Genomic DNA, 23,771 nt, shown 5'->3' with positions numbered 1-23,771 from the left:
CATGGTGAGCCAGTGTGAAACATCCTCATGGCTTGTTTGGGGATAGAGGCGAGAACCGGGGCTGGAAGAGGAAGTTGATTGGCATGATTTGCGCGAGGCCAAGGGCAGAATTTCCGCTTCGGGAAATTCCCCTGAAGGTCGGCTCTAGGGACCTGGCTCGTGATTGGTCATGTTTGAAAAAAGGTAAGCACGTGACCTGATCCCCGTCCGAATAAGGAACTACCGTGCTGCACCGTCCCGTGACTGCACTGCACAAGTACAGTTTGATAACGTGTAGTTATTTGGTATGATCTTTGAACAATCATTCATCAGGCTTGAGGCATGAAAGCTACCTGCCTTAGACTCCTCCCAGTCAAGTTCCCACTGCTGCATGTTGCATGTTCACACAAGTCCACGCAGCCGAGGACCATATACCAGCCACGTTGAGGAGTGCGCCGAACACTAGATAAAGCGACGGTAAAGAGGCTGCAAAACTTGCGTTTTTGACCATGCTTAGGGTACAAGCAAACACTGTAACCTGCATAGACATAAGCTCAAGGCAGCTCTTCAATTACTGCTAAATTAAGCCTCTCCCTGAATCAGTGGAAAATATGCAGCGTGCATTATTTCATGTCAATATATAAGTATCAATCTGCGTAGACAGCAACACAAAGTAAGCATGCATCTGTAGTGTAGTCTCCAGACCAAACGGTAGATTACCTATCACTTGGCTAACAAGGTCATTTCCAACGAGGACGTCCCAGAGTATAAAATCAAGAGCGTAGAGCAGGTTCAGCGGCGGTTCCGGATTGAACTTCTGCAAACCTCAAGCCCCAACGCTTGGGGCCCTTGCTTCCTGCGATCTGCACTTCCTGCATACCTCCAGCCTAGTGAAGTGGTCTCTGCACCAGCACCCCAGGCTGCAACATGTGGGACAATTTTTAGGTAGCAAGATTGAAAAGAGGTCGCAATCCGAATCAGACTACAAGCACCGACTCGTATGAAACGAGAATCCTCTGAATGGCAGGCCTGTTGTTTCTGAGGTCAATGAGATCGACAGTCGCGTAAGGGAGGAAATAATATCGGCAGTATGGTGCTTGACCTAGCTCCGGAGACAGTGAGTGTTCATGGTTAGCATAGCTAAGGCAACCAGAAAAGGAATCAGAATTCTCTTCGTGGGAATCAGGCGACCGTAATGAAGGTGTTAGTAAGGACTGTGTATTCGTCTTCTATTAGTGCAAAAGATTGCGCAAGCGTGTTTTAAAGATATGTGCGAACCCGGTAGCGTGCGGCCGTTTCACCTAATGGCGCAACAGACAAGGCCGAAAGTGGGTTCATTTAGGCATCATTCAATCGTTAGCAGGTGTCTGAAAAGCTTGACTTGACAAGCAGCGGCAGGCCAGTCGATCCGTGGGTTGCTACCCCGCGAGTTTGAGCAGACCATGGCCAAGTCTCAATCTGATAATCATTGAGACTTGAGTTGATTCCTTGGCTTTCACAGTGGAAACCTGATCATTTGCAAGGGATGACATAGTGGTCACCGGCCAGTTGACCGGCCAGTTGACCACGGGATGAACCACAGCAAGTTAGGGCTGTCACCTTGATTTGAAAAGGGCCACGGAGTTACTGCAAATAACTCTACCAGCTTGTAGATTCATGCGCCATGTTCACTCGCGTGGTAAGTGTAGATGTAATGGAAAGCTAACCGGCCACGACGAATCGAGAACTGAGGGTGGATAGGCAACGCGTCCCAAACAAGGAATTGGTTGGACGGAGTGGGCCCTAAAGTGGGGAGCAAAGCGGATAGCTTCGTCTGATCTGTCGACTTATCGCTTTCAGGTGGCTCCCCTGGCCAGGGGAACCCGGCAATTTTGTGGCCGATTTAACCCCCCTTCTTTTTTTCCATTTGGGTTCTCTGCCACCAACCTTCTTCTTCCCGTCTGACATCTGTCGGTTGGCTATTCCGTGGCTGAGAAAGGATCATCTCTAGGATGTTCCGTGCAGGAGTTCCAGATGATCTTGGTGTTCGTCCAAGGAACAATTCCCCTTCCCCCTTCACTCAAATTCCACCGATCCAATGAAATCGGATTAGTGTCTTTCCCTTGTTAGCGTGCGGTTTCCTCCCAGCGCGATCAATTCAGAAGCGCTGGTCCCAACTCCTACAGTAACCTAACAAACCTGCCTTCACCCCCACTATAACCACTGAGCCACCCCCGGCTCTGCCACCAACAACCCCCCCGGGCCCTTCACGGGCATGCAGTCCACGTAACCCGGCACGACCAGCGGGAGGACATAGAGAAGGAGCCACGAAGCAGAGACTCCGCCCGTTACGTACGACAGAGCGGGCCTATCAGCCCCAGGCGTCGTCGCGCGGACAATTGCACCCGTCGGAATGGCGTGGATCTCGCCCCGGAAGGCCAAACTGACCAACTGACCTTCCATGAAGCTCCTATCCAGGAGAGAGGAGGACAAAAGAGGACCAGGAACTAACGCGAAGGGAAATTGTGCTAATTATACTACCTCCATCAAGGCATCCGCTGGGGCTCCAGCCCACGAGCGGACACCGCAGAATCCGTCTTAGTGTTTGAATAGCGTCGATCTAGCTATTTACTACTCGTCCACCCCTTCTCCCATTTCCGTTTCCCTTCAACTCACATTCGTTCTTCCCCCCTCGTATCTCCATTTCACTCGCTTGATTTCACCTCCAGTCTCTCGTTTTGCTGCCATTGAGGTGTTTTTGTCATCACTGAATCAAAGTTTTCTGAGCTTTCAAAGGTTCTTTTTCTTTCGGATCCGACGCACTGACACGATGATGTTCGAGGGAGTTTTGAGCTGGTTCCGCCCTGCGGAAGCCGAGGTTGTGCAGGAGACCAGCTGGGATCCCGTTACCTTGACCATGATCCAACCCAAGAGCCCGGTCGCTCCCACAACAGACGAGATTGTCACCGATCAACCGGTATGTTTGGATCGGTCATGCAAGTGATGCAAAGTATATTGCGCAGGACACTAATCCGACTGGGCGATGGCAGATTCTCGGAGAGGGAATGGACTTGCGACTCCGCGGTGGTGACAGTGCTGAGGACGGGTAAGTCGCCAGCAAACCCTAACCCGGCCGACATCGCCTACTGTATCACTAACCCCAACCTTCATGTTAGGTGCTGCTTCTGCTTTCGTTGCTGCAGCTGTCTTGATTCCTGCTGCGCCCCTGACGACGGCCCCGGCCAACGGCTGTGAGCCATCGATCGCGCCTCCGACCACGCATACATACGTACCGTACATACATCATCCCTTTCTCGCCAGCCACTGCATCCGACACGTACCAGCCATCCCTCAGAGTGATTTATCGGGGGAGTTCCTTCATACATAATGTCTTATTCTGCCCAGTCTCAACAGCCGGGAAGACGGGTGAATCGCCAAACTCGTTCGCTCCATTATTTCTCTCGTTCCGCATACTTCTTATCATCTGTGTATAATATTCGTTCTCTGTCATGACTTGCATCAGCCGCAATAGATTTCCTTGGTTCGAACCACAAATGGTTCATTCAATAACTAGCTTCTAATCGGATACATCGATATATCACAACTATAGCATTCTGAGTAACGGAGTGGGAAGATAACGATAGCCGGATATCGTGCGATTGAAGCGACCGATTTTCTCTTTCCACGAACACCACGAATATGACATAGCCTCTCTCGGTTTGCTTCGACAAAGCTTGTGTCTGTGGACTAAGTTACGCAATTGCGCGAGCCGTCGCGGAGATCAATCCGAGCTCGTAGAAGCGAGTACCGCTGGAATATTTTCCGGCGTCACAATTTGAGAAAGATTAGTGGATGGATGTAGTTTGTAGAGCCCAGGAATAATAGATAATAGTCGCTGTAGGGAAATCCTCAACATCCAGGAGGGGTATTTGACCTAGTCACCTAGCAAACAAATGCTAAAGCTAAGATGTTTATCTAAATGATCTTCGATGATGAAAGAACTGATAAGTAGCCGCTGAACGTCGAAGATCTTCACCCAGTCGAGGATCGCTTTGCGATTAGGTACAGTACTCTATATCAGTTGCCTACTATTGGCGCGCGAAGCGTTAGTTGTCTCATCTAAACCATGGTCCAGGGTATAACGGCTAACAAAAGCGAACTATATATCGACTCGACCGGATTACCTAGTGGTCGAATCACCCGGCATCATTGGTCTAGTGGTAGAATTCATCGTTGCCATCGATGAGGCCCGTGTTCGATTCACGGATGATGCACATCTTTTTTTTCTTTTTCTTCGCCTCATCAAGGGTACGCCAGTCCGCGTTCTTCTTTTGTTATTGTGTCTCGCTTTGCGATAGATAAAAACTGATTTTGATCTGTATCATACCGTGCCTATTGTCATGTCAAGAGTTATATAGCGCCCATTGTTGTGCATAAGCAATGTGTCCGCAGAGACCTCGACGCAAATATAGTTCAGCGCGACCGAACCACCCCCGGATTGGCTCCCAAAATAGACGAGAGTTAAGTTAACCTTCCGCAACAATGAAAAGAAGACCGTATTCCCATCACATGACCACAAACAAGGAACCCTTGGTTCCCTGAACCCTCGTGTCGTCATGCGATCATGTGCACCGTCAGGTCGGAGCTCCATATAACCAGCGCGCGCATCGAAACTACGAACGCATCCACCACCTCCACCCCTATGTATCATATTAAACCCACCCCATCCACAACATCACCACCCTAATCACCCAACGCAACAATGACCTCTTCCCCCACCAGCCGCAACGCCGTCGACCTCCTCACCAGCCTAGCGGCCATCATCACCACCATCGCGACCAACCTGCACGCCAACCGGCTCGACCGCGCGCGCCTCCGCGCCACCCTGAAGGAATACGCCGCGCGCGCCGAGTCAGACGGCAAGCTGATCAATGCCTCGCGGCAGTCGCAGCGGTGCGTCGAGCACGGCCTGCTGCTCGCCTACGTGCACATGGAGTTTATTGCGAGCTTGCTGCGCTACAACCTGACCATCCCCGCCACGGCCGTCAAGTGGTACAGTGTGCGCTCGCTGCTGCTCAAGCGCTACCGGCTCTCACTGTTCGGGGTCGCGGCGCAGGTGCGGGACCTGCGCGCGCAGCTGGAGAATATTCAGAATAAGGCCGAGTTGCTGTATGCGGATTTCGCGGAGGGTGGGGTATGTGCCCCCGTAGTGGAGATATATTGTTGGGGATAGGGCTATGAGCTGAGACTGGTTGGATAGGTGGAAATCCCCGAGACGCCGATTCTCTATCGCAAGGTGACGGCTTGTGAGCCGGTTGGGGCGCCGCCGGAAGGTAAGTTTTGTTTGTGTATGCGTGTGTTTCGGGTGGACTTGCTGATATAGGGCTGGGTATAGCGATTCATGATCTCCTTCGTCGTGGGACCCTTGCTGAGCAGGAGTTGAGCGGGAAGATTCCTCCTTGATGGTGGTGGGGAGATTTCCAGGGTTCTGGACTTTAAGCATTGTCTATTCTATGGGAGTTTGGGCGAAAAGTACCTCATGAGGTAGTTCTTGCTCTCAAAGCGGGAGATAATTTTTAGTGGACGTGATATCAGGGGACTTGATCCAGATTGCTGGTATTTGCGATCACAGATGCTCTCTCTAACATTTGGTATGTAGTTCTTCTACCCTTGTTTTTCTACATCTCACGATGTCTCGCCCTTCAGACGCTTGGTCAGTAATGCAGGTCGATCGCTGTCAGGGGAGTCAAGGCCGGAGGAATGATGTGATTTCTTCGCTTGTTGATCCCCGCAGCAGTTGGATTTGATAGTCCACATACCTGGAATAGCAGGTTGCACCAATGACTCAAGAGAGCTCTTACCTGAAGCAACAGTATGCCTTGAATTATCGTATATCTCTGCCGTCGCTCGCCTTCTGAGCACCCCGGGCCTCTCCAAGAAACGCTGGTCTTTTGATGCCCTAGGGGGTTCTGAAGTACTATGCTCATGATGATTCCTAAATTGATCAATAGCGGTAAACCAATAACAAGATTGCCTTAGTCATAAGGCAACAAGGTTTTATTTACATTGGATAGACTAGTTAATTCTTCTCCCCTAATAAACTCTATATAATCTTTGATTTCCGCCATTTGTCAAAAGGGGTCTAGTATGTAGTGGAGTCCATAAGTACAGAGACAACCTGCAAACCAAGCTTTCCACAACCAGTAGCTTGCTATACTAACCACTTCGTGACTTGTTAAGCCCTAAATGAATATTCATGAGGAATCAAGTTAGGGCGTGCCTGAACTTGTATCGTAAATATGCAAGATCTTACCGTTCGGATTACCAATTGTCTACCCTCGACCGTAGTCGCAAGTCTCTCTGGTTCAAGCCGTTCTCGTAGGAGACACCAGGGTCGGATGCGCAATGTCTCACTTTGGAGGAACAGGCTGAATTTCCATCCAAAACCCAGATTTCTCCAAGTCTGGATTTGGGGTCCCCTTTCGAGGATACGGACGCCGAGTTGCATTCGACTCTCACATGCTGTTCTGGTACGGAGGAAATACGATGAGGTGATTCAGGATCTCTTGGAGCACAAGGTGGGAGACATTCCTATGTTCATCTGAGCATCATCTGCTTTGTCCGTCCGCACCTTGGCTGTATAAATTTCTTCTCACCACACAATCGACGTTGCTTCCAGATCTCTAGTGAGTAATTCGTATGGCAGCGATGTAACAATCTAGCCGGAGTTGATTGGGGGCACCGATCAACTTCGTCAGCATGCCTGAAGCTGTGTACGTAATCTGAAATATCAGTACAACCGGCATCAAGATCTGGGGCAAGATGATCACTTATTCGGCTTCTGTGGGGTAGGCATCAATCTCATCTCCTCCAGGCCAGTACTTGATATAGACCCTACATTAGATGCAGAAACGAACGTGCGGAGATCTCCCGGTCTGGCGCGCAGTACCAAGTTCCGTCATTCCAGTGAATGTGAACATAGGGATTAGGCAATCTTACTGTAGCGTTCATTTTCTTTCACACCTTTTGAAGTAACTCCGATGTACCATCAATCAATCCGGCCCCATCAATTTCCCCATCAGGCCAGTCCCACGCCAACCCGATTAGATCCAGAAGCATACGAGCCCTAAAACCTTCTATCCCACCACAGCAACTGTAGTTATAGTACAATATACTTTCTTACCTTCTGCGCATGATCAGCCTCCGGAAGAACTACAACCAGTGTAACAACACAACCGTTTATTCTCCGACCCGAGAACTGAGAGCAGTATAAAAACCCGACGAGCCACCCCACACTATAACGAACACCAGCCCCTCATTATTCCCCCAATTAGCCCAGAATAAGCAATTATCGAAGAAATACCTCTCTTCAATAAAACAATCTCTCATAAACTGAACCACTGTCGCACATTCAAACCCTTTCAACCCCTCCAAAGATTCCCCACTGAAACAATGCAACTTCTTCCAGGGATCCTGATCCTCCCCCTCCTCGCCCTCCAGGCAACAGCATGGTCGCTGACCATCTACTTCACCGACGGCGGCCACATCGCCAGCACCGGCCGCCTCAACTCGGGCTGCAAGGCGTACGACCTCCCCGTGCACAACCGCCAGGTCAACCGCGCCGTCTTCAGCGAGAGCACCTTCGCCGACACCTTCGAGCTCTTCAGCGACAAGGACTGCCGGAATCGCGTGTTCCGGGAGGGGAAGGGCAGTCATCGCGTGCAACCGCCGCGGCGGGTCAAGGCTTATAAGGTTTATTGAGCCTTTTCTGGGGGTTTGTCGGGTAAAGGGCTTGGGGGTTGGGGGTGAGGTTGGTTTGTGCGTGAGTTGGGGGTATAGTGGGCGATGGTGGGGTATGGAGGGTTTGAAGGAGCTAAAGAGCCGGGTTGGGTGTGTTTATGGGGTCAAAGGGCAGAGACCGGGGCGCTTTTATTTTTTATTGTATGTGTCTTGTCTTTTCATCTAGTGATTGGATGGAGTTTTGGACTAGGTGGCTTAGGTCGATCAGATTTGATTAAGACAGTATTTGTTGGCTACAAGAGGATTGATAGTAGTAAAGGATGTAACAGCATGTAGACTATCGACTCAGTCGAGTACGAGGTCTATGTCAGCCCGGTAGTGTGTCAAAATTAAAAGGCAGAATTACATACAGGTTGATACAATACATGTGTAATCCGGATATAGGGAGGAATATATGAGCATCAATTTCGTTCGATTATGAATGTCTTGCAGCAGGTCAGAAATGGAGGCGTCATTAGTCGAATTGGCCCGACCGATATCTAAGACCAGAACCAAGGGATTTTTTCAAAAACTCTGCAGATGAATTTCATCGACAAACAAAGAGACCTACGAACTTACTGAAGCAAGCAAAAGTTGCCTCCCTACTGCAGCTCAGGCTCCGACGCCGGCGACGCTCCAGGCGGCGCCACCCAAAAAATATTCTTCGGACACAGGACCTTAAACTCACTCAGAATTTGGTGAATGGCCGCCATCTCCCCCACGATCCGATACTCGTTGAGGGTCAGGTTCTCTGCCTGAGTCAGGGGGTTGATGGTCCAGCCGCGCTTGTAGATATATCCCTCGGGCGGGGGGAAGAGCTGTTCCAGAGCGTTGACGATGTGCTGGAAGTAGATTGGACGTGTCATGGTGGGGGTTTTGAGTTAGAAGGTCCGGGACTTACCGGCTATCTTGTGGATACGGAGCCTGGTGATGAGAGGGTGTTTGGATGATTTTGGGGGAATCATATATTCTTTGAGGTATCAAAGATCCTGGAGATTTTTGATGCAGGTTCTCTTGCACAAAGAAAATAGCTGTGATCCTGAGATAGTATGAGGGAGTTTCCGGTTATATCGTTTTGACTTAGCCTCCACCTGGCTCTTAGCGGCAGTACTACAGGAAAACACCGCGGATCTTTTAGTTTCAGATGAGAGAGATGCAGTAGAAGACATTTCACAGCACTTGGTACCCGGTGAAATGACCCCTTTTCATATGCAGAGTCAGAGTCGGGTAATGTATAATCCCGCGATAGTATGCTCTCGACGAACGAGAGGGGTTCGACCTTGGAACTCGGAAATACGACTGAATCCGAAAAGAAAAATTCAATTCCTCACTGATGACGTCGTGTACAGGAATCTGCTCTGCTGTTAGCATCTGAATTGGCTGGTTTAAGATCTCTCTACCCCGAACGACGTCAGGGATCCAAGGCACTCACTGTCCTGTACTTGGGGCATAAAACAAGGCTTTGACTCCAAATGACATTATGGATTCTGAAATTCCAGTAGAGATATGGAGCTTAGATCTGCGCATCTTGCAACGAGGGTCGATGTGAGAAGGTGGGTAAGCATCCAGGTGAATTGGAGTTGACACTCCCTTAAATGTTGGATGTGTTACCTTCCGCCAAACAGCCATCACCACCACCACAACAACAACAACGACTTCATCAACAACACACCCTCGTCTTCCTCCTCTCTCCACATCTCGCCTCTATCCTTCTCTTCACCAATCCTGTGCATTTCGAAGTCCCCCTATTACCCCGACTCCCACCATCAAAATGTCATCTCTCCAATCTCGAGGAGTTAGAAATTTCCCAAACGCCCAGTTCCTCCACAAGCACAAGCTACGGTTCGAGTTCGCCCAATCTCATAAAGGCGAGAAGTACCCCTCAACTAAGCATCTTCGTGCCGAGCTTCTTCAACTCTTCAAGGTTCAGGGACACCACCCAGCAGAGGGGCCAATGTTCTCATTCCCCCATTCCCCCGCCTACGCTCCCTGCACAACCCCGTTAGAGCACCTCATCAAGATCATGGTCGATAACTTGAAGCTCGAAACCCACCACCGCAGGCAGTACATTCTCCTACGGACACTGACACCAACCGACTTCCTCGTCGCTGTGGGAGCTGTCGCGGAAGACGAGGCGGGGAATGTGATTATGCTGCAGCTGCATAACCAGGAGATTGAAGTCTTCGCTCGGGGGGGATTATCTAAAGGGACGGTGCTGGTTGTGATTGAACCGTATCTACATATTCCTGGGGTCAGCCCTTGTGCGATCCGCGTGGATCATCCTTCTGACCTGCGCATTCTGTCTGATTGGGACATTATGGTGCCTGTGCATTGGCGCCGACAGTTGGTTGGGTCCGAGTTGAGTGCTATGCAGTGGAAGGCGAAAGGAATTGATGCATTCAATGCCGGGGAATATCGTCGTGCAATCGATTGGTAAGACACGCGGATTACGATTTCTTGCGCACAGAAGCTAATCACCGAGGACAGCTACACTCAAGCTCTATCCTCCTCACTCATACCGGACGAGGCTCTGACCATCTCAAGCTCAACCGCGCTCTGACCTTCCTCCGATCACATTGGTTTGACGCCGCCCTTCGCGATCTAGAACCACTCCCCCAGTCCTCGGAGAAAGCCCTCATCCGCAGAGCCCAAGCGTTGAAGAATTAGGGTGTCGTGACGGAGGGTCTGGTCGGGTGCTGGATGACCCTTGCGCATTCGTATCGCAAGGTGGCGCCGGCTCTGGCCCCGCAGGCTCAGGAGTTTGCCAAGGTCACGTATCGGATTGTCGTCGGGGAGGATGAGACTTTTGGGGAGACGTTTGCGTGGCGAGCTGATTCGCCGGATGGGTTTCTTTCTCCGAAGCGGCAATTTCTGGGAGTTTGACCTCTTGATGTGGGTTTAGGTGTGATAAGATCCCTTGTGTGGTGGTAATTGATTTGTGGTGACGGGGTTGTGGTGGTTGATGTCGTGGAGATCCTTGCTGCCATGCTTAGCTTGATAGCACAGACGACTCCGTTGTAACAAATTCAAGAGTTACAGACATGCACCTACGACCTAGAACTCCAGGTTAACCCAGTACCATTCTGCTATGCGCGACCTCGAGAATAAATAGCCCAACACAAGCTATACTAAACCCACCACCCCTTCCCATCCCCAACCCTAACCCTTCCTCCCTCGTTGCACCCAGACCAACCGCGCATAACAACCCTCTCCACCACTAAAATCAACCCTTCTCACCCTCTAAAAGGTGACAGTATTATACGGCCCCTACCATCTCCAACCCCAGCATCAGCATCAGCACCCACCCCTACCCCTCCACCCCCAAGAGGAAGAACTCACCGCGTTCTGACCCCCCTGGTTCTGGCCCATACCAACATCCTGGTTCTGATCCAGATCCAGATCCTCCTGCTCCTGCGGCTGCTCAACAGTCCCAATACAGGTATCATCCCGACTGACCCCGTTGTCCTGGCACGCGTCGCGACGGCACGTAGTCCGGTAGATCAGATAGTCCTCGTCGGCGGTGCACAGGTACAGCGAATCCAGCAACTGATGGGAGGTTGGGGCGATTCCCTCGCGCTGGAGGGCGGTTTGAATGTCTTGGGCGTAGTTGCCTATCCATGGTAGTAGAAACGAGATGGTTAGTTACTATTTGCTTGATCGATCAGACATTAGGGTTCTGGGGCTCTAAGGCTCTAGGGCTCTGGGGTTATGCTTGTGCTTGTGTTTGTGCTTATGCTAGATTCGGGTTTGAACTTGGAAGGAAATACCCTTCTTGACCAGGGAGGTACCGCAGTAGGTCATGCCCTGGGAGCAGCGGATGGCGACGGCGCAGGAGGCGGCGCCCAGGATAGCGAGGATGACGGAGGTCTTCATTTTGATTTTTGGGAATGGAGTCTTCGGTAGATGAAATGAGATGAGATGAGATGAGATGAAATGATTGCAATGGGAGATGCTGTTGGATGATGAAGGTGTGATTTGGGAGGACTCTTCGCGATATTTATGTCTGCTCTTCAGCTATGAAATGCTGGTGAATGGCCTAGATCATGGTTATGAGGAACGAAGCTATTGTTAGCTGTTGCTTGCTTTGTTTGTGCGGAAGTGACTATCGCTGCAGGCGGGTCGCAGAGCGCAGGATGGTTGGCGTGCGACGTTAATACCTGTATCGCTGTGGGAGAGGCACTAAATATGAATCATGGCAGGGCATGCAAGCAATATTTGTTAAGAGAGTAATACCGCTTCGTAGTCGATGGTCGGGATCATACCACTGCTTCGATCGTGTCGAGTCCAAACAAGCTTGACACATGCGTATGGTTTCGCAGCTGACGAGCTATACCTTACATTGTGTCAGGAACGTCTATTCAAAGCATCACTATATGCGCCGCATCATGCATGTCATGTGTAGTCTGTATATGACCGGAGCCCGGAGGCAGGATTGCCGAATCCGGCAAAACACGTTCCACCAGAAGCTCGGTATTGGAAACACCACATAATTGTAGTACAATACACTCAGACTTATGGCATGCATGTGGCACCCCACTCACTCCACCAAATCTAGAACTACTCCGCAGCCTGCACCACCTGGGCCCAGTCCCCAAACCCATACGCCCCGGGCACAGCTGCCCCATCAAACAAGCTCGCCATAACCACGCGATCCGACTGCTCCCCAAGCCACGGCTCCCGACCATGCTGCGCCACAATATTATCAAACACCAGCACATCGCCCTTCTCCCAACGATGCAGTACCCGGATCTCGTCTGTGATCTTAGTCAAGTGCGCCAGATACTTGTCTGGAATCGGCGTGCCGTCCCCGAAGAGCTGCTGCGTGTCGTTTCTCCGTGCACCCGACTTGACCTGCCCTCTCTTCCAATACGCCGCCAGTCCTGTAAAGAGCGTGGGAAGGTTGGATTCCGGCTGCGTCCGAATAGCAGGGAGGCGGTGTGTGAGAACCAGCTGCGTCTGGCCGTCGTCGTCTTTTGACCATTCCCAGGTCGTGTATTCCCCGCGTCCGTAGCGCGCAATCTGAGCCTCCACCTTGCGACGCTTGGTTTCTTCATCATCACCTGACTGGAACTCCTTTCCGAAGGCCTGACGCAGTGTCGAGCCGCCTGCAAACTGTTGCTCAAGCTTATAAGTCACGCGACTGAGGACGCCTTTCTCGGCTAATTCGTCGATGAAGTCTGGGATCTCACGCTGGGCGCGGTTGAAGAGCTCGAAGGAAGAGGAGATTGGCGATTCACCGCCCTGCATTGGCGCACGATGGCCATAAAAGAAGACGTATTCTGGTGCGTGAGAGACTTGTGGAGACTCGTTGTGGTTGTAGATGAGAACTTCCTTGGGTGCTTCATTGGCCGGCGCCACATTAGGTGCGAGCAGGGGTCTATCAACCACAATACCAATAATTTCGTGTGGTTTGTAGCCGAATGCGTGAGCGAATTTGCTGAAGTCCTCTGCATTCTGAATAGGCAAGTCACGGAAGAGAATGGTTCCATGGCGTGCGAGATGCCTCGTGAGGCTGTTATCTTTTCTTTGAAGAGATTCGATAGTGGCGATAACACCATCGAGGGTAACTTCAGCGGAGGTCTCCCGCGAAGGACGCAATGCAAGTGGGATTACGGTCCCCTTTGGGTGAGGAGGTCCAAGTAGACGCTGATTAGACGTAGGGAGCTCGAACGACTCGAAAGCGACCCAGCCTTCCGACTGTTGCCCATCCACTGAGAGCTCTCCGATCTGGATCTCTTCCGTGACTGTGGCCATTTCAGTGATTCTGCAGTCTTTCAGGACGATCCGGTTGATAGAATGTAGGCGACAGTTGAGTTGTAATTTCTAGCTCATCCGGGAACAAGCGGGGTAAGTTCGCTCTTTTATCTCACAGGGTCACAAAGCAATGGAGAGCTGCAATGATTGGTGTCGATATGCTCCAGACCGGGATTATTCGCTGCCAAGGTGTGCTGAGGGGTATGTTTGCTTGTGCCATGCATGGGCACGGTTACGTGATCAAGCACCCGATAGAAACGATCTTCGTGTTGGCAGACATTAGTCAAGCCCCTTGCATCTGGAAGAACAGACAGCGACTTAGAAGTGTCTCGCACTTGTCATCATGGCGACAATTCTAAAAGTGAATCAGGAAGCAATCATGACTGACATAGCGAGTATGTCCGACTCTCAACAAGAGCGTCAACAAGCCCATCTCCGAATCTTCCGAAGCACGCTCTTCCAAATCCTCGTCGTCGGGCTTTGCGCATTTTGTGCTCCTGGTATCTGGAGCGCCATGAATGGCCTCGGAGTTGGCGGCTCTCAGAGTCCCAATCTTGTCAACGCCGCAAACGCTCTTCTCTATGCTTTCATGACAGTCACCTGCTTTGCAGGTCCATGGGTGACCAACCTCATCGGCTTTCGCTGGACCCTCACGCTTGGGTCCCATTGGTTACCCGCTGTATGCAGCAGGACTATACCTGAACAACCGTACGGGTGTCACTTGGCTCGTTTATTTTGGCTCAGTGGTCTGCGGTATCAGTGCAGGTTTCTTTTGGAGTGTCGAGGGGGCCATTGCAACCGGCTACCCTGAGCAGCACAAACGCGGCCGCTACCTAGCAACGTGGTTCACCTTCCGGAACTTTGGGAACATTATTGGCGGAGCGATTTCACTTGCTCTTAACCACGACGTCAACCATAAAGGCGAAGTCGGGTACCAGATTTATCTTGGTTTCATCGCCATTCAGTGCCTCGGCTTGGTGTTCGGGCCACTGCTGTCGAATCCAGAGAAGGTGCAACGCGACGACGGAACACGGATCGAAGCCCCTGGTGGGATTGAGTGGCATGAGGAAGGTCGAATCATGTGGCGACTAATGCGCAGCAGGTCAATCTTGCTGCTCGTGCCACTATTCTGGTACTTTGGCTGGATTCAAGCGTATCCGGGCACGTATCTCGCGACGTATTTCACCGTCCGGTCGCGAGCTCTGGGAAGCTTTCTGTCCGCTGTCGTAGGCACAGTGGCTACTTGGCTGGGGGGGTCATTGGTTGATCTACCTTGGTTGAAAAGCCGCAAGAAACGGGCAATCATCACATATATATTGATTGCTGCGTTGAAGAGCGCCACCTGGATATGGGCTGTGGTGATCCAAAACGAGTATCGCCATACCCAGCCGGTCCTGGACTGGGGCGATCAGCGCTCATTCGGACGGGGGTTTGGTTTGTATCTCTTCGAACGCATCAGCCTTGGCTTCGTCGAGAACTACATATATTGGTGCATCGGCAATTTGTCTGATTCCCCAGGCGATCAAATTCGCTACAGCTCGTTACTGAGGGGCATTGAGACGGCTGGCGTGGCTGTGGGATTTGGTGTCCAGGCTGTTCCGACCGCGCTGATTGCGACAGCGAGTATCAACTGTGGTTTGTGGTTTTTCGCATTGCCTTTCAGTTACTATGCCACTCTGCAGATTTTGCGGAAATTTGATAATCAAGCCAAGAGGGGCGATCACAGGACTGATGGATAGGAAAGTGAAGTAGAAGCTCCTGTCGATCTAGTTAATTTAGTGCTAAGTTTTACTAAGTGATGATAACACCTCCGACTCACTGCATTATGATTGGCCCATTGCATGGAATACCAATGATTCCACCGATTCTTGCCATTGACAAGAGTCAAACAAGCGACCGCGATGTTGCTTTGAGACCCGTGGCAGCTTTGTGACAATGAAAGATGATTTCCACACGACTCTGTATCCAGGTTTCTTGGGATGGTACAGATACCAGACTATTCTGGGCAGAAAGAAACATGGAGGCAGGTGTCCCGAGTGACTGAGTGAAGCAATTGAAAAATGTGCCTGTGAGTTTGTAGTCTTTGTCTGGTTGGCGTTATTCGTCTTGTTTGGTCTGTTTGGAAAGGTCATCACTTATCCACCGCTTCGTTCTCCACTCACTGCAGCATGTCAACGTCAACTACAACCGTGCCGATGGAGAGCCTCAAGGGTTGGGATCTCGAACTTTGTCCATATCTATGGGAGTAAGTACAGAACTTCCTATTTGAGGAAAGAATATGCTAACAACCTCTTGAGTAGGGATCGATCCTCACAGGAATTTCTACTTGCTATTTGTTTAGCACGGTTAGTCGATGTCAAAGAGCGCACGGGTGGGGTCCTACCCCTCCGGCAAAATATATATCACAACTGGAAATTCAAAATAAGGAATCCCAAGAACAATTCCAGAGCGTCCCACAACCCGGAGTGAGCTGATCAAGAGCAGATAACACCATCCGAGCACACCGAAGCTACATTCATCGCTAATCGTCTGTTGCTCTGATGATGGATGGCTCCCCCGTTGCGAGCACCAAAAAAACACACGAGAATGTGGAAAGGAATGCAAAAAGATGGTCCCAGAGGGGGTCGAACCCTCGACTTTAACGTTATTAGCGTTACGCTCTAACCAACTGAGCTATGGGACCCAGTTGATGTGAGAGGCCGGGCTTTGTGCTGTCACATTCGCAAGTCAAAGTGGATGAAGGTACAAAAATCGGAACCTGATCTTATGCACGCTTGCTGTCTAGGTACCCGGGCAACTCGTGCCTCCCTGATTTCCAACTCGTGTGGCTGGCCGAGGGAATGCGACCCACTGCCCCGGAACTGGCGGCGCCGATAACTGGAGCAGAAGGAATTGCGCCGATCGCAACCACGCCATAGTCAAGAAAGGTTAAGCATTCCGCGCCGTGCTTGTTTGCCTTGGCTAGTCCAAGCGAATTTGCCGACCATTTCTTCTCGCCAATGTCCCTGTTTTGCTGGCCATTGCACCATCCGTCGTCAAGAATCCGACACTGTCCATGACCCACGACGACAACTCGATGTCGTATGTTCGGCTGAGCTCGTCGACCAATTTCGCGAGTAAGACATTGGCAAGGGATAGGCAACAGCCAGAAATGGCGTGGCTGAGGAACACACCTTATCATCCAGCGGGGCAGGTTTACCCCGACGGACTCCGGACGAGGGTCGAGGGTAAACAACCCCATTCTTATCACGACATCGCTTACAGAGCCGAGCCCATATTGTCCGGGGTGCCCTGATTAATTGCACGACAGATAGCAGCAATCTGCAGGTCCCGTCCACCTGCATTAGCTTAACGAATTACGAAATGGGTTGAAGGAACCCCGTCGGTGTGCCTGCAGGCAGCTTCGATCCGACCAAACGATGAAGCTTCCTGCTGCTGGCAAACAAAAACCACGTCGATGCGCGATATGACCTCACCGAACCCCCCGCGCACTTATAATGGCGGTGTTCCCCCGACATTTCCCCAACCCAGTTGTGCACCTCCTGGGAAACGCTCTGTCTTGTCAAGATGCATACCAACGGCCTGTATACGGCACTCCTGTGCTCTCTGGCGGCTTCAGCCCAGGCCGTCGTTCACGAGAAGCTGGCGGCCGTCCCTGCCAGCTGGACTTACCTCGAGGATGCTGCTCAGGGCAACACCATCAGTTTGTCGATTGCGCTGAACCGTCAGAACCTGGACAAGCTTCAGGCCAAGCTCACCGCCCTTGCCACCCCTGGTGAAGCCCAGTACGGCCAATGGCTGGATTTGGAGGACATCAACAAGGAGTTCCCTGTGGCCAACGCCGACGCCGTCGTCAGCTGGCTGCGCAGTGCCAACATCACCCAGATTTCGCAGGATGGCAGCATGGTGAACTTCGCGGCGCCCGTCAGCACGGTGAACAAGCTCCTCAACACCACCTTTGCCTACTACCAGAGCGGCTCTTCCACCAAGCTGCGCACCACCCAATACTCCATTCCGGAGAGCCTGGTCGACACGATTGACCTGATCTCGCCGACCACCTACTTCGGCAAGGACAATGCCCAGGCGGAGCTGTCGAAGCTGACGGTGCAGCTCCCGGCGCAGCACACCAAGAGAAGCTCCAATTCTACCTGCGCCGAGCGCATCACCCTTTCCTGCCTGAAGGAGATGTACAACTTCGGCAGCTACACCCCCAGCGCCTCGTCGGGCAGTAAGATCGGTTTCGGCAACTTCTTGAACGAGTCTGCCTCGTACTCCGACCTTGCCGCTTTCGAGAAATACTACAATCTCCCCTACCAGGAGTTCGACGTTGAACTCATCAACGGTGGTGTCAACGACCAAGACCCCGCGACCGAGAGTGACGGCGAGGCCGATTTGGATGTCGAGCTGCTCGTCGGTGTTGCCCACCCTCTGCCGATAACTGCCTTCATCACCGGCGGTCTTGCGTGAGCCCCGCACTACTCTCCGAATGACGACAGCAAAGTAAGCTAACAAGCGCAGTCCTTTCATCACCGATCCCGATGAGCCCACTGCTGCGGACGACTCGAACGAGCCCTACCTCCCGTACTACGAGTACCTCTTGTCGAAGCCCAACTCGGCTCTGCCCCAGGTCATCTCCAACTCCTACGGCGATGATGAGCAGGTACGCTACCCCAGCCCATCACGGACCGCGTCCCTCACTAACCGCCCCAGACCGTTCCCGAGTACTACGCCAAGCGCGTCTGCAACCTGATCGGCCTGATGGGTCTCCGCGGTATCTCCATCATCGAATCCTCCGGCGACGAAGGTAAGCCAGCCAGCCCAGCCCAGCCCAGCCCAGCCACAAGCCTCCCCCCCCCCACACATGTCTCCCTCTACAAACCGTTCTAACACCAGAAAAAAACAGGAATCGGCTCCGCCTGTCGCGCCGGAGATGGCAGCAACCGCCCGCAATTCCAGCCGACCTTCCCGGCGACCTGCCCCTACGTGACGGCCATCGGCGGCACGCAGTCCTACGGGCCCGAGATCGCCTGGACGGGCAGCTCCGGCGGCTTCAGCAACTACTTCCCGCAGGCGTGGTACCAGCACGACGCGGTGGAGAAGTACCTGTCCCACCACATCGCCAAGGACACCAAGAAGTACTACTCGCAGTACGCCAACTTCAGCGGCCGCGCGTTCCCCGACGTCTCCACTCACAGCTATGATCCTCCGTATGTTCTGCACCCATACCCCATACCCCCAAGTGATGATCTAAGTCAGAAACCCCAACCCTGCTAACGCAAACCAGCTACGTGGTCGTCGAGGGCAACACCACCGTCGGCACGGGCGGCACCTCGGCCGCGGCCCCCGTCTTCGCCGCCTTGGTCTCCCTCCTCAACGACGCCCGCCTGCGCGCCGGCAAGCCCGCCCTCGGGTACCTGAACCCCCTGCTGTACAGCAAGGACGTGAGCAAGCGGTTCACCGACGTGACGCTGGGCCAGTCGGTCGGCTGCGACGGCACGGACCCGCAGAGCGGCGAGACCGTTCCGGGCGCCGGGATCATCCCCTGGGCGTTCTGGAATGCGACCGTCGGCTGGGATCCGGTTACTGGATTGGGGCTGCCGGATTTCGAGAAGTTGAAGGAGGTTGTGCTGAAGTACTAGAGTCTTCCGACGTTGAGACTAGAGTGGATGGACTGATGTTGTATATGTACTGTACATATTGCTAGGACAAAATAAATCCCACGTGAGATTGTGATACTTTCTTGCGCGAGCAGGACTTTGCCGCTCCCGCGTGATCTAGGAAGCGATGCCTTGTTGCAGTCACCAGGGCAGATGGGTGGCTCTCTTGAGAAGATGGGAAGGTTTCTATGACTCCTGAAGCTGCAACTCAAGCTGACATTAGTCAATGGGCCCGAAGACACTGGCTAGAAGGCGCTCCATAGGCTAGGATGATAGAAGTAAAGCAAGTCAAGTGGGAAAGGAAAGAAAAGTGATCTTCCCCGATTCATGACCTAGGGCCAGGGTCCCTTCTTTCCATGCCACACAATTTGGCCTATATTCGGCGGGTAAGAGAATTTTCCTTTCCCCGTCTATATAGATCCAGTGCTTTTCGTCGGGTTCATCTCCAAATGAGAACGAGGTATCGTTCATACACTGGACTGCGATCGTGGAATGAAGAAAACGGGAAATGGGCTCCTTGCAATGTCCTGTCATAGCTCTAAGTATAGGGGCATTCAATTGTATCGGATATGGTTTCCACAGGGTCCGCTCCGGAATGTAAAACTCGTCCTCGCCGTGGTGATGTAATCTTAGATGAACGCGGGGAGTACCTGTATCGGGATTTCCAAGCTCAAGAGAAGTGCAGGGCTCCATGAATCAAGCACAGTTAAAGTAGTGCAGCGTACCGTCCGGGGAGAAAGCAAAATATGCAGATTCCTCAACATCATAGTTGTCACGATAATACTCGATGTATTGTGGCTCGGAACTGTCCAGGTTCCAAAAGATGAGCAGTCCGGTGACAATTTTCAGGACTAGTAGCTCTCCATTGGGCGAGAAGTTGAGATATGTCCCTCGTTCTTGACGGTCAGGCTGTATGCGCCATATTTTCTGGCTCGGGCGTGTAGTTGCTAAAGCCTGGTACATGGTAATGTCCCCGAAACCGTCGACTACTATCAGAAGACGCCCATCAGGTGAGAAGGCCATTGCTAGAAGCTGAAAGTCGCCAGGCACAATTCTCTCAGTCCCTGATTGGAGGCAACGGATATGATTCCCTGTGACTCCATCCCACAGGTTGATGGTGCCGTCATATGAGCTCGATGCAACCACTTGGCCATCAGGTGAGAATAGAAGACGATCCACGGGTACAAGAGCAGGTTGTATATCCTCTGTAACCTTAATCATCGCTTCCGATGACCGATGTAGCTGGCCGATGGTGAGATCCCATAAGTTCATTGACGCCAAAGAGCTGGAGGCGAAAATCCTGCCATCACGTGAGAGGGCCAAGAGTGATGATTTATGCCGGTAATCATGCTTAAAGACCTGTGTAAGGTCAATAATGTACATGGCTTGGGAAATTATAAGGACGAGGGTCATCGTACCTGAAGCGAGGTTAATTTGACCCTGGTTTATTCCTACCCGGAATCCTGAATTATTGCCATGATTCTTCACTGAGTTGTACACAGAGCCCATTGTTTGAGGCGGGATTCCTGAGAAGAGAAAAAGAGAAGGGGAAGCGGAATGTTGAAGACTCGCAGCTGAAAGCCGATCACAATCCCCGCTATCAGGTGACCGGCCAACTACCTAGTGCTGATGCAGGCGTCTATCTTCACGTTCCATTGGCCTTCATTTGCAAGCAAGACAACCATATCTGTGGACTCGCTAATTATGCATACATGGAGTACAGTACAGCACACCACAGTACTGTGCCTGGATCTAGAAAGGAGAGATTGTCAGCTTAAGCGGTGGAAAGTCTCATGAATCCCAAAGCCGCGCTAAGATAACCATGATTGAAGAAGACAACTACACTAGCTAGTATACCACATCAACGTATAGAACATTCTGAACTTAATGTACAGTTTCCGTCAAAAGAAAAAAGATCGGTGCTATAAGCTACACCCCAGAATCTCAAGCACTCTGGGTAGGAGCAACACCCATGGACCCAGAAGGCTCACCGCTCATAGAGCCAGAGGGCATGGCATCACCGGAGCCAGAGCCACCACCCCCACCGAAAGCAGAGCTGTCAGAGTTCTGGTGACCACCAGTCTCGTCGTAATAAGCAGCAATGCTGTAGTAGGAATTATCGGTGTAATCGGCCGTGGTGTTGATACCAATTTGGATCCACGCGAACAAGCCATCCTCGAGGCTGTCACCGAGGTAGATGTACTCGGGGAAGGGGTCGTAGGCGGAGGAGGCCTGAAGGACACTCCACATGTCATCAGCATTGGTGGTGACAGCCTGGGTGTTGGTGGTGTATGGGTAGGTGTCCTCGACGGCGGAGCGGAGGACCTCGTTCCAGAACAGCTGGCCGATGTGGGCGACGCTACCGGTGCCGACCTGCAGGGTACCGTTGTTGCGGTTGATGGTGGAGTTGAGGTGGGTGAGGAGGTGGGTGTGGGTGGCGCGGCCATCGTAGTGGCCGGGGAAGATGGTGCTGAAGGTTACAACACCGTCCTCGTTGGTCTCCTGGATACCACGGAGGTAGGTCGAGTCCCAGCCATCGGCAGCATAGTTACCGCTGGTGGAGATACCACTGCCAACATGTTAGAAGATCCAATGTGTATAGAGTGAGTGTGTGGACATACCTGTAGACACCGGTGGCATTGGCATTCCAGATGTCAACCAGAGCTCCCTGAACAGGGAGACAGGTGTTCACGTCAATGTACTGCACCTCGAGGTAGACATCGACACCGTCGCAGTACTGCTCCTCCTTCACATTCTGACGGATCACCTCGCCCCAGACGTAGTAAGGGCCGTCGGTGATGGTAGGGGTCAAGATGGAGCTGGTGTTGGCGCCAAAGATTTCGGCGTCGGCGTTGAGACCGTGGTGCACAAGGCCGGTCTTGTTGTGGTTGATGGCTTCCCACTTCTCGAGGGCCGCGAGGTCACGACGCCACTTCTGGGGAGCTGATCAAGGGTTAGAGTCGGCGGGTCTCATCGACGCACGGATGCTTTGCTTACCGGAAGTGATTCCGCGCTTGGAACGCAGCTCGTTGGCAGTCTGCGCGCGACGAGCGACGCTGCGCTGCTGAACCTGCTGAGCAGCCTGAGAGGAAGAGCAAGCGTTCACACCCTGTTGGGCTCTGGCGGCCAAGGCATCGCGAAGGTGGATTTCGCGCTTGACGGCCTTCATGTCATGCTTCTCGCCCGGGTGGGCGAAGGCCAAGGTGGCCGCACTGAGTGCAAAGAGCTTGGAGAAGTGCATCGTGATGGTGGTAGGAGAAGAGAAAGGGAAGCAGGTTGTTGATTCTCTGTCTTCTGCCTCACTTAGACGACTGTGGTCTTTATATCTCCTCCATTCTCAGTGTCAACGATGGTATAGATGCGTTCCATATAGCCGCGTCATCTGGACCAGGGTGAGCCGTGTCGCTCTATCGATTTCAGCAGGTTGTTGTCGAATTGATTGGGAGACGTAAGCTCAGGATCTCGGCGGCACCCGCAGCCCTAGAACGAGGGCCGAATTCTTGGCCGGTCAACGTCAGGGTCTTGGCGCCGCGTACCTGGGATCCGCAGCATCTCAGGGAAGCGAGCCCTATTCAGAGGGTGATCGACGGCCACCACGAATCAGCGTGCGCTTATTACTGTCACTGCTTCTGAAGACCCTATCAACTCAGGGATCGGGCAGACTCCGTTGGTCTGGGGTATTTTTAAAGCTTGGCTGGTGCTGTTGATGTGTCGGGTTGCGAACCAAACAGCGTTGGCCGTTTCATTCTCGGTGCTAAGTAGTAAGCGGAACTTATTCCTGACCCGCTTCCAACTCGAGCCGTCACTTTGCCTGCGTAAATGGCTTTCTTGAGTACCTTTGTGCTGGCGTGCAATATCCGTAGCATCCGATATGCTCAAATTTATGGCGTTTCAGGATTCATCGGCAGTTATGCGAAAGTATTCGGCTGCATACTAAGTCGTCAGCACCGCAAGATGGAAGGAAATCTGAAGTTCCATGGTTGCGCCTAGATCAAACTTAAGCTTGGTGATGCACGTTGCCAATGCAGAGGTCTTGGGTGGAAATATGTGGTTCTTCAGATGCTTGCTGATTCTTCTCAAAACGGTAATGATTGCTGTTTTCTTGGCTCGGCCACAGCTTATTCAGTTAGTCGTTTCTTGTCCTTCCCACTGCATTACGCACGAGTCACTCGTCATCAGCAATAACCTGCAGATTACCTTACCTTTCCAGATACATGTCATGTATCTTCATGTTCCAGGCTGAAGAAGAGCTTCAGGCACGATTCAACCATGCAGACACATCTACTATTTGGCGTGGTGATAAAGTCATCAAGCTAGGTGTCGAAGCGGCTTTCAGCATCTGAACAAGCATATCATCTCGCAATCCCAATCGAATACTTCAGCGGTAAGCAAGGTGATAGATTGTGTCCGGTCGAGGGATCTTGAGTGGAAGTTTCTGGAAGGACATGCCGTCTACATGCCGTCTCTACGCCTGCTGAGCCAAGCGACATCCGATTGCCTCTGTTCTTTTGAGGACAACATTAGCTTCACTCATAGCCCAGGCTATCGCACAATAAAAGTTTATCTTGATGACAACAGCGTACACCCGGTCAGTGAGCTGCGATTTTCTGCCTCAAGGAGGCT

The 23,771-nt window shown here is 52.0% G+C and overlaps 12 protein-coding genes and 2 non-coding genes across 14 annotated transcripts; 7 read left to right on the top strand and 7 right to left on the bottom strand.

Moving 5' to 3' along the window:
- Positions 1-2,714: 2,714 nt before the first annotated feature.
- BO82DRAFT_409119 (uncharacterized protein) lies at positions 2,715-3,068 on the top strand (the record flags this gene model as incomplete). The annotated part of the gene is made up of 2 exons (XM_025639722.1): positions 2,715-2,935; positions 3,009-3,068. Exons 1-2 carry the CDS (start codon positions 2,789-2,791, stop codon positions 3,066-3,068), a joined length of 207 nt encoding a protein of 68 aa, XP_025486016.1. The 5' UTR covers positions 2,715-2,788.
- A 1,093-nt stretch (positions 3,069-4,161) lies between these two features.
- Positions 4,162-4,232, top strand: BO82DRAFT_t320. Its single transcript has one exon. It is a non-coding gene; the product is annotated as a tRNA-Gly (tRNA).
- Positions 4,233-4,720: 488 nt separating this feature from the next.
- On the top strand, positions 4,721-5,341 carry BO82DRAFT_297843 (glyoxalase family protein; the record flags this gene model as incomplete). Its single annotated transcript, XM_025631964.1, has 2 exons — positions 4,721-5,152; positions 5,219-5,341. 2 exons carry the CDS (start codon positions 4,721-4,723, stop codon positions 5,339-5,341), a joined length of 555 nt encoding a protein of 184 aa, XP_025486015.1.
- A 2,069-nt stretch (positions 5,342-7,410) lies between these two features.
- Positions 7,411-7,745, top strand: BO82DRAFT_409109 (uncharacterized protein; the record flags this gene model as incomplete). Its single annotated transcript, XM_025639721.1, has 1 exon — positions 7,411-7,745. The coding sequence occupies one exon, from the start codon at positions 7,411-7,413 to the stop codon at positions 7,717-7,719; it is 309 nt and encodes a 102-aa protein (XP_025486014.1). The 3' UTR covers positions 7,720-7,745.
- A 492-nt stretch (positions 7,746-8,237) lies between these two features.
- Positions 8,238-8,603, bottom strand: BO82DRAFT_407710 (uncharacterized protein; the record flags this gene model as incomplete). Its single annotated transcript, XM_025639652.1, has 2 exons — positions 8,238-8,271; positions 8,344-8,603. 2 exons carry the CDS (start codon positions 8,601-8,603, stop codon positions 8,238-8,240), a joined length of 294 nt encoding a protein of 97 aa, XP_025486013.1.
- A 905-nt stretch (positions 8,604-9,508) lies between these two features.
- BO82DRAFT_407709 (uncharacterized protein) lies at positions 9,509-10,404 on the top strand (the record flags this gene model as incomplete). Its single annotated transcript, XM_025639651.1, has 2 exons — positions 9,509-10,170; positions 10,236-10,404. The coding sequence occupies 2 exons, from the start codon at positions 9,509-9,511 to the stop codon at positions 10,402-10,404; spliced, it is 831 nt and encodes a 276-aa protein (XP_025486012.1).
- Positions 10,405-10,977: 573 nt separating this feature from the next.
- BO82DRAFT_437144 (uncharacterized protein) lies at positions 10,978-11,784 on the bottom strand (the record flags this gene model as incomplete). Its single annotated transcript, XM_025641169.1, has 3 exons — positions 11,505-11,784; positions 11,077-11,348; positions 10,978-11,004 (listed from the first exon to the last, which is right to left on the bottom strand). The coding sequence occupies exons 1-3, from the start codon at positions 11,608-11,610 to the stop codon at positions 10,978-10,980; spliced, it is 405 nt and encodes a 134-aa protein (XP_025486011.1). The 5' UTR covers positions 11,611-11,784.
- A 486-nt stretch (positions 11,785-12,270) lies between these two features.
- On the bottom strand, positions 12,271-13,535 carry BO82DRAFT_359746 (Clavaminate synthase-like protein). The gene has a single exon (XM_025636637.1). The coding sequence runs from the start codon at positions 13,489-13,491 to the stop codon at positions 12,295-12,297; it is 1,197 nt and encodes a 398-aa protein (XP_025486010.1). The 5' UTR covers positions 13,492-13,535; the 3' UTR covers positions 12,271-12,294.
- A 335-nt stretch (positions 13,536-13,870) lies between these two features.
- On the top strand, positions 13,871-15,230 carry BO82DRAFT_407706 (MFS general substrate transporter; the record flags this gene model as incomplete). Its single annotated transcript, XM_025639650.1, has 2 exons — positions 13,871-14,102; positions 14,179-15,230. The coding sequence occupies 2 exons, from the start codon at positions 13,871-13,873 to the stop codon at positions 15,228-15,230; spliced, it is 1,284 nt and encodes a 427-aa protein (XP_025486009.1).
- Positions 15,231-16,100: 870 nt separating this feature from the next.
- BO82DRAFT_t319 lies at positions 16,101-16,174 on the bottom strand. The gene has a single exon. It is a non-coding gene; the product is annotated as a tRNA-Ile (tRNA).
- Positions 16,175-16,220: 46 nt separating this feature from the next.
- Positions 16,221-16,919, bottom strand: BO82DRAFT_13089 (uncharacterized protein). Its single transcript, XM_025629969.1, has one exon. It carries the CDS (start codon positions 16,730-16,732, stop codon positions 16,256-16,258), a length of 477 nt encoding a protein of 158 aa, XP_025486008.1. The 5' UTR covers positions 16,733-16,919; the 3' UTR covers positions 16,221-16,255.
- On the top strand, positions 16,896-19,317 carry BO82DRAFT_13006 (S53 family peptidase). Its single transcript, XM_025629958.1, has 5 exons — positions 16,896-17,954; positions 18,010-18,151; positions 18,202-18,295; positions 18,395-18,698; positions 18,776-19,317. Exons 1-5 carry the CDS (start codon positions 17,059-17,061, stop codon positions 19,128-19,130), a joined length of 1,791 nt encoding a protein of 596 aa, XP_025486007.1. The 5' UTR covers positions 16,896-17,058; the 3' UTR covers positions 19,131-19,317.
- A 527-nt stretch (positions 19,318-19,844) lies between these two features.
- Positions 19,845-20,657, bottom strand: BO82DRAFT_369903 (WD40 repeat domain-containing protein; the record flags this gene model as incomplete). Its single annotated transcript, XM_025637190.1, has 2 exons — positions 19,845-20,507; positions 20,604-20,657. 2 exons carry the CDS (start codon positions 20,655-20,657, stop codon positions 19,845-19,847), a joined length of 717 nt encoding a protein of 238 aa, XP_025486006.1.
- A 259-nt stretch (positions 20,658-20,916) lies between these two features.
- Positions 20,917-22,646, bottom strand: BO82DRAFT_323328 (intradiol ring-cleavage dioxygenase). The gene is made up of 3 exons (XM_025632794.1): positions 22,146-22,646; positions 21,770-22,091; positions 20,917-21,717 (listed from the first exon to the last, which is right to left on the bottom strand). The coding sequence occupies exons 1-3, from the start codon at positions 22,387-22,389 to the stop codon at positions 21,093-21,095; spliced, it is 1,191 nt and encodes a 396-aa protein (XP_025486005.1). The 5' UTR covers positions 22,390-22,646; the 3' UTR covers positions 20,917-21,092.
- Between the last annotated feature and the right edge of the window lie 1,125 nt (positions 22,647-23,771).

Source organism: Aspergillus uvarum, assembly GCF_003184745.1.
Source record: "Aspergillus uvarum CBS 121591 unplaced genomic scaffold BO82scaffold_104, whole genome shotgun sequence".
In the NCBI taxonomy this organism is placed as follows: domain Eukaryota; kingdom Fungi; phylum Ascomycota; class Eurotiomycetes; order Eurotiales; family Aspergillaceae; genus Aspergillus; species Aspergillus uvarum.
Note: the sequence above shows the minus strand (reverse complement) of the source record. Positions and strands in the feature narration are given on the sequence as shown.

What these genes read in the sequence shown, in the direction of transcription:
- BO82DRAFT_359746 (XM_025636637.1), bottom strand. Translation starts at nt 13,491, where the DNA reads ATGGCCACAGTCACGGAAGAGATCCAGATCGGAGAGCTCTCAGTGGAT.
- BO82DRAFT_323328 (XM_025632794.1), bottom strand. Translation starts at nt 22,389, where the DNA reads ATGCACTTCTCCAAGCTCTTTGCACTCAGTGCGGCCACCTTGGCCTTC. An exon ending in CAAGCGCGGAATCACTTCCG is followed by an intron (nt 22,092 to 22,145) that starts GTAAGCAAAGCA and finishes ACCCTTGATCAG; the next exon opens with CTCCCCAGAAGTGGCGTCGT. An exon ending in AATGCCACCGGTGTCTACAG is followed by an intron (nt 21,718 to 21,769) that starts GTATGTCCACAC and finishes ACATGTTGGCAG; the next exon opens with TGGTATCTCCACCAGCGGTA.
- BO82DRAFT_13006 (XM_025629958.1), top strand. Translation starts at nt 17,059, where the DNA reads ATGCATACCAACGGCCTGTATACGGCACTCCTGTGCTCTCTGGCGGCT. An exon ending in CCTACGGCGATGATGAGCAG is followed by an intron (nt 18,152 to 18,201) that starts GTACGCTACCCC and finishes TAACCGCCCCAG; the next exon opens with ACCGTTCCCGAGTACTACGC. An exon ending in ACTCACAGCTATGATCCTCC is followed by an intron (nt 18,699 to 18,775) that starts GTATGTTCTGCA and finishes AACGCAAACCAG; the next exon opens with CTACGTGGTCGTCGAGGGCA.
- BO82DRAFT_13089 (XM_025629969.1), bottom strand. Translation starts at nt 16,732, where the DNA reads ATGGGGTTGTTTACCCTCGACCCTCGTCCGGAGTCCGTCGGGGTAAAC.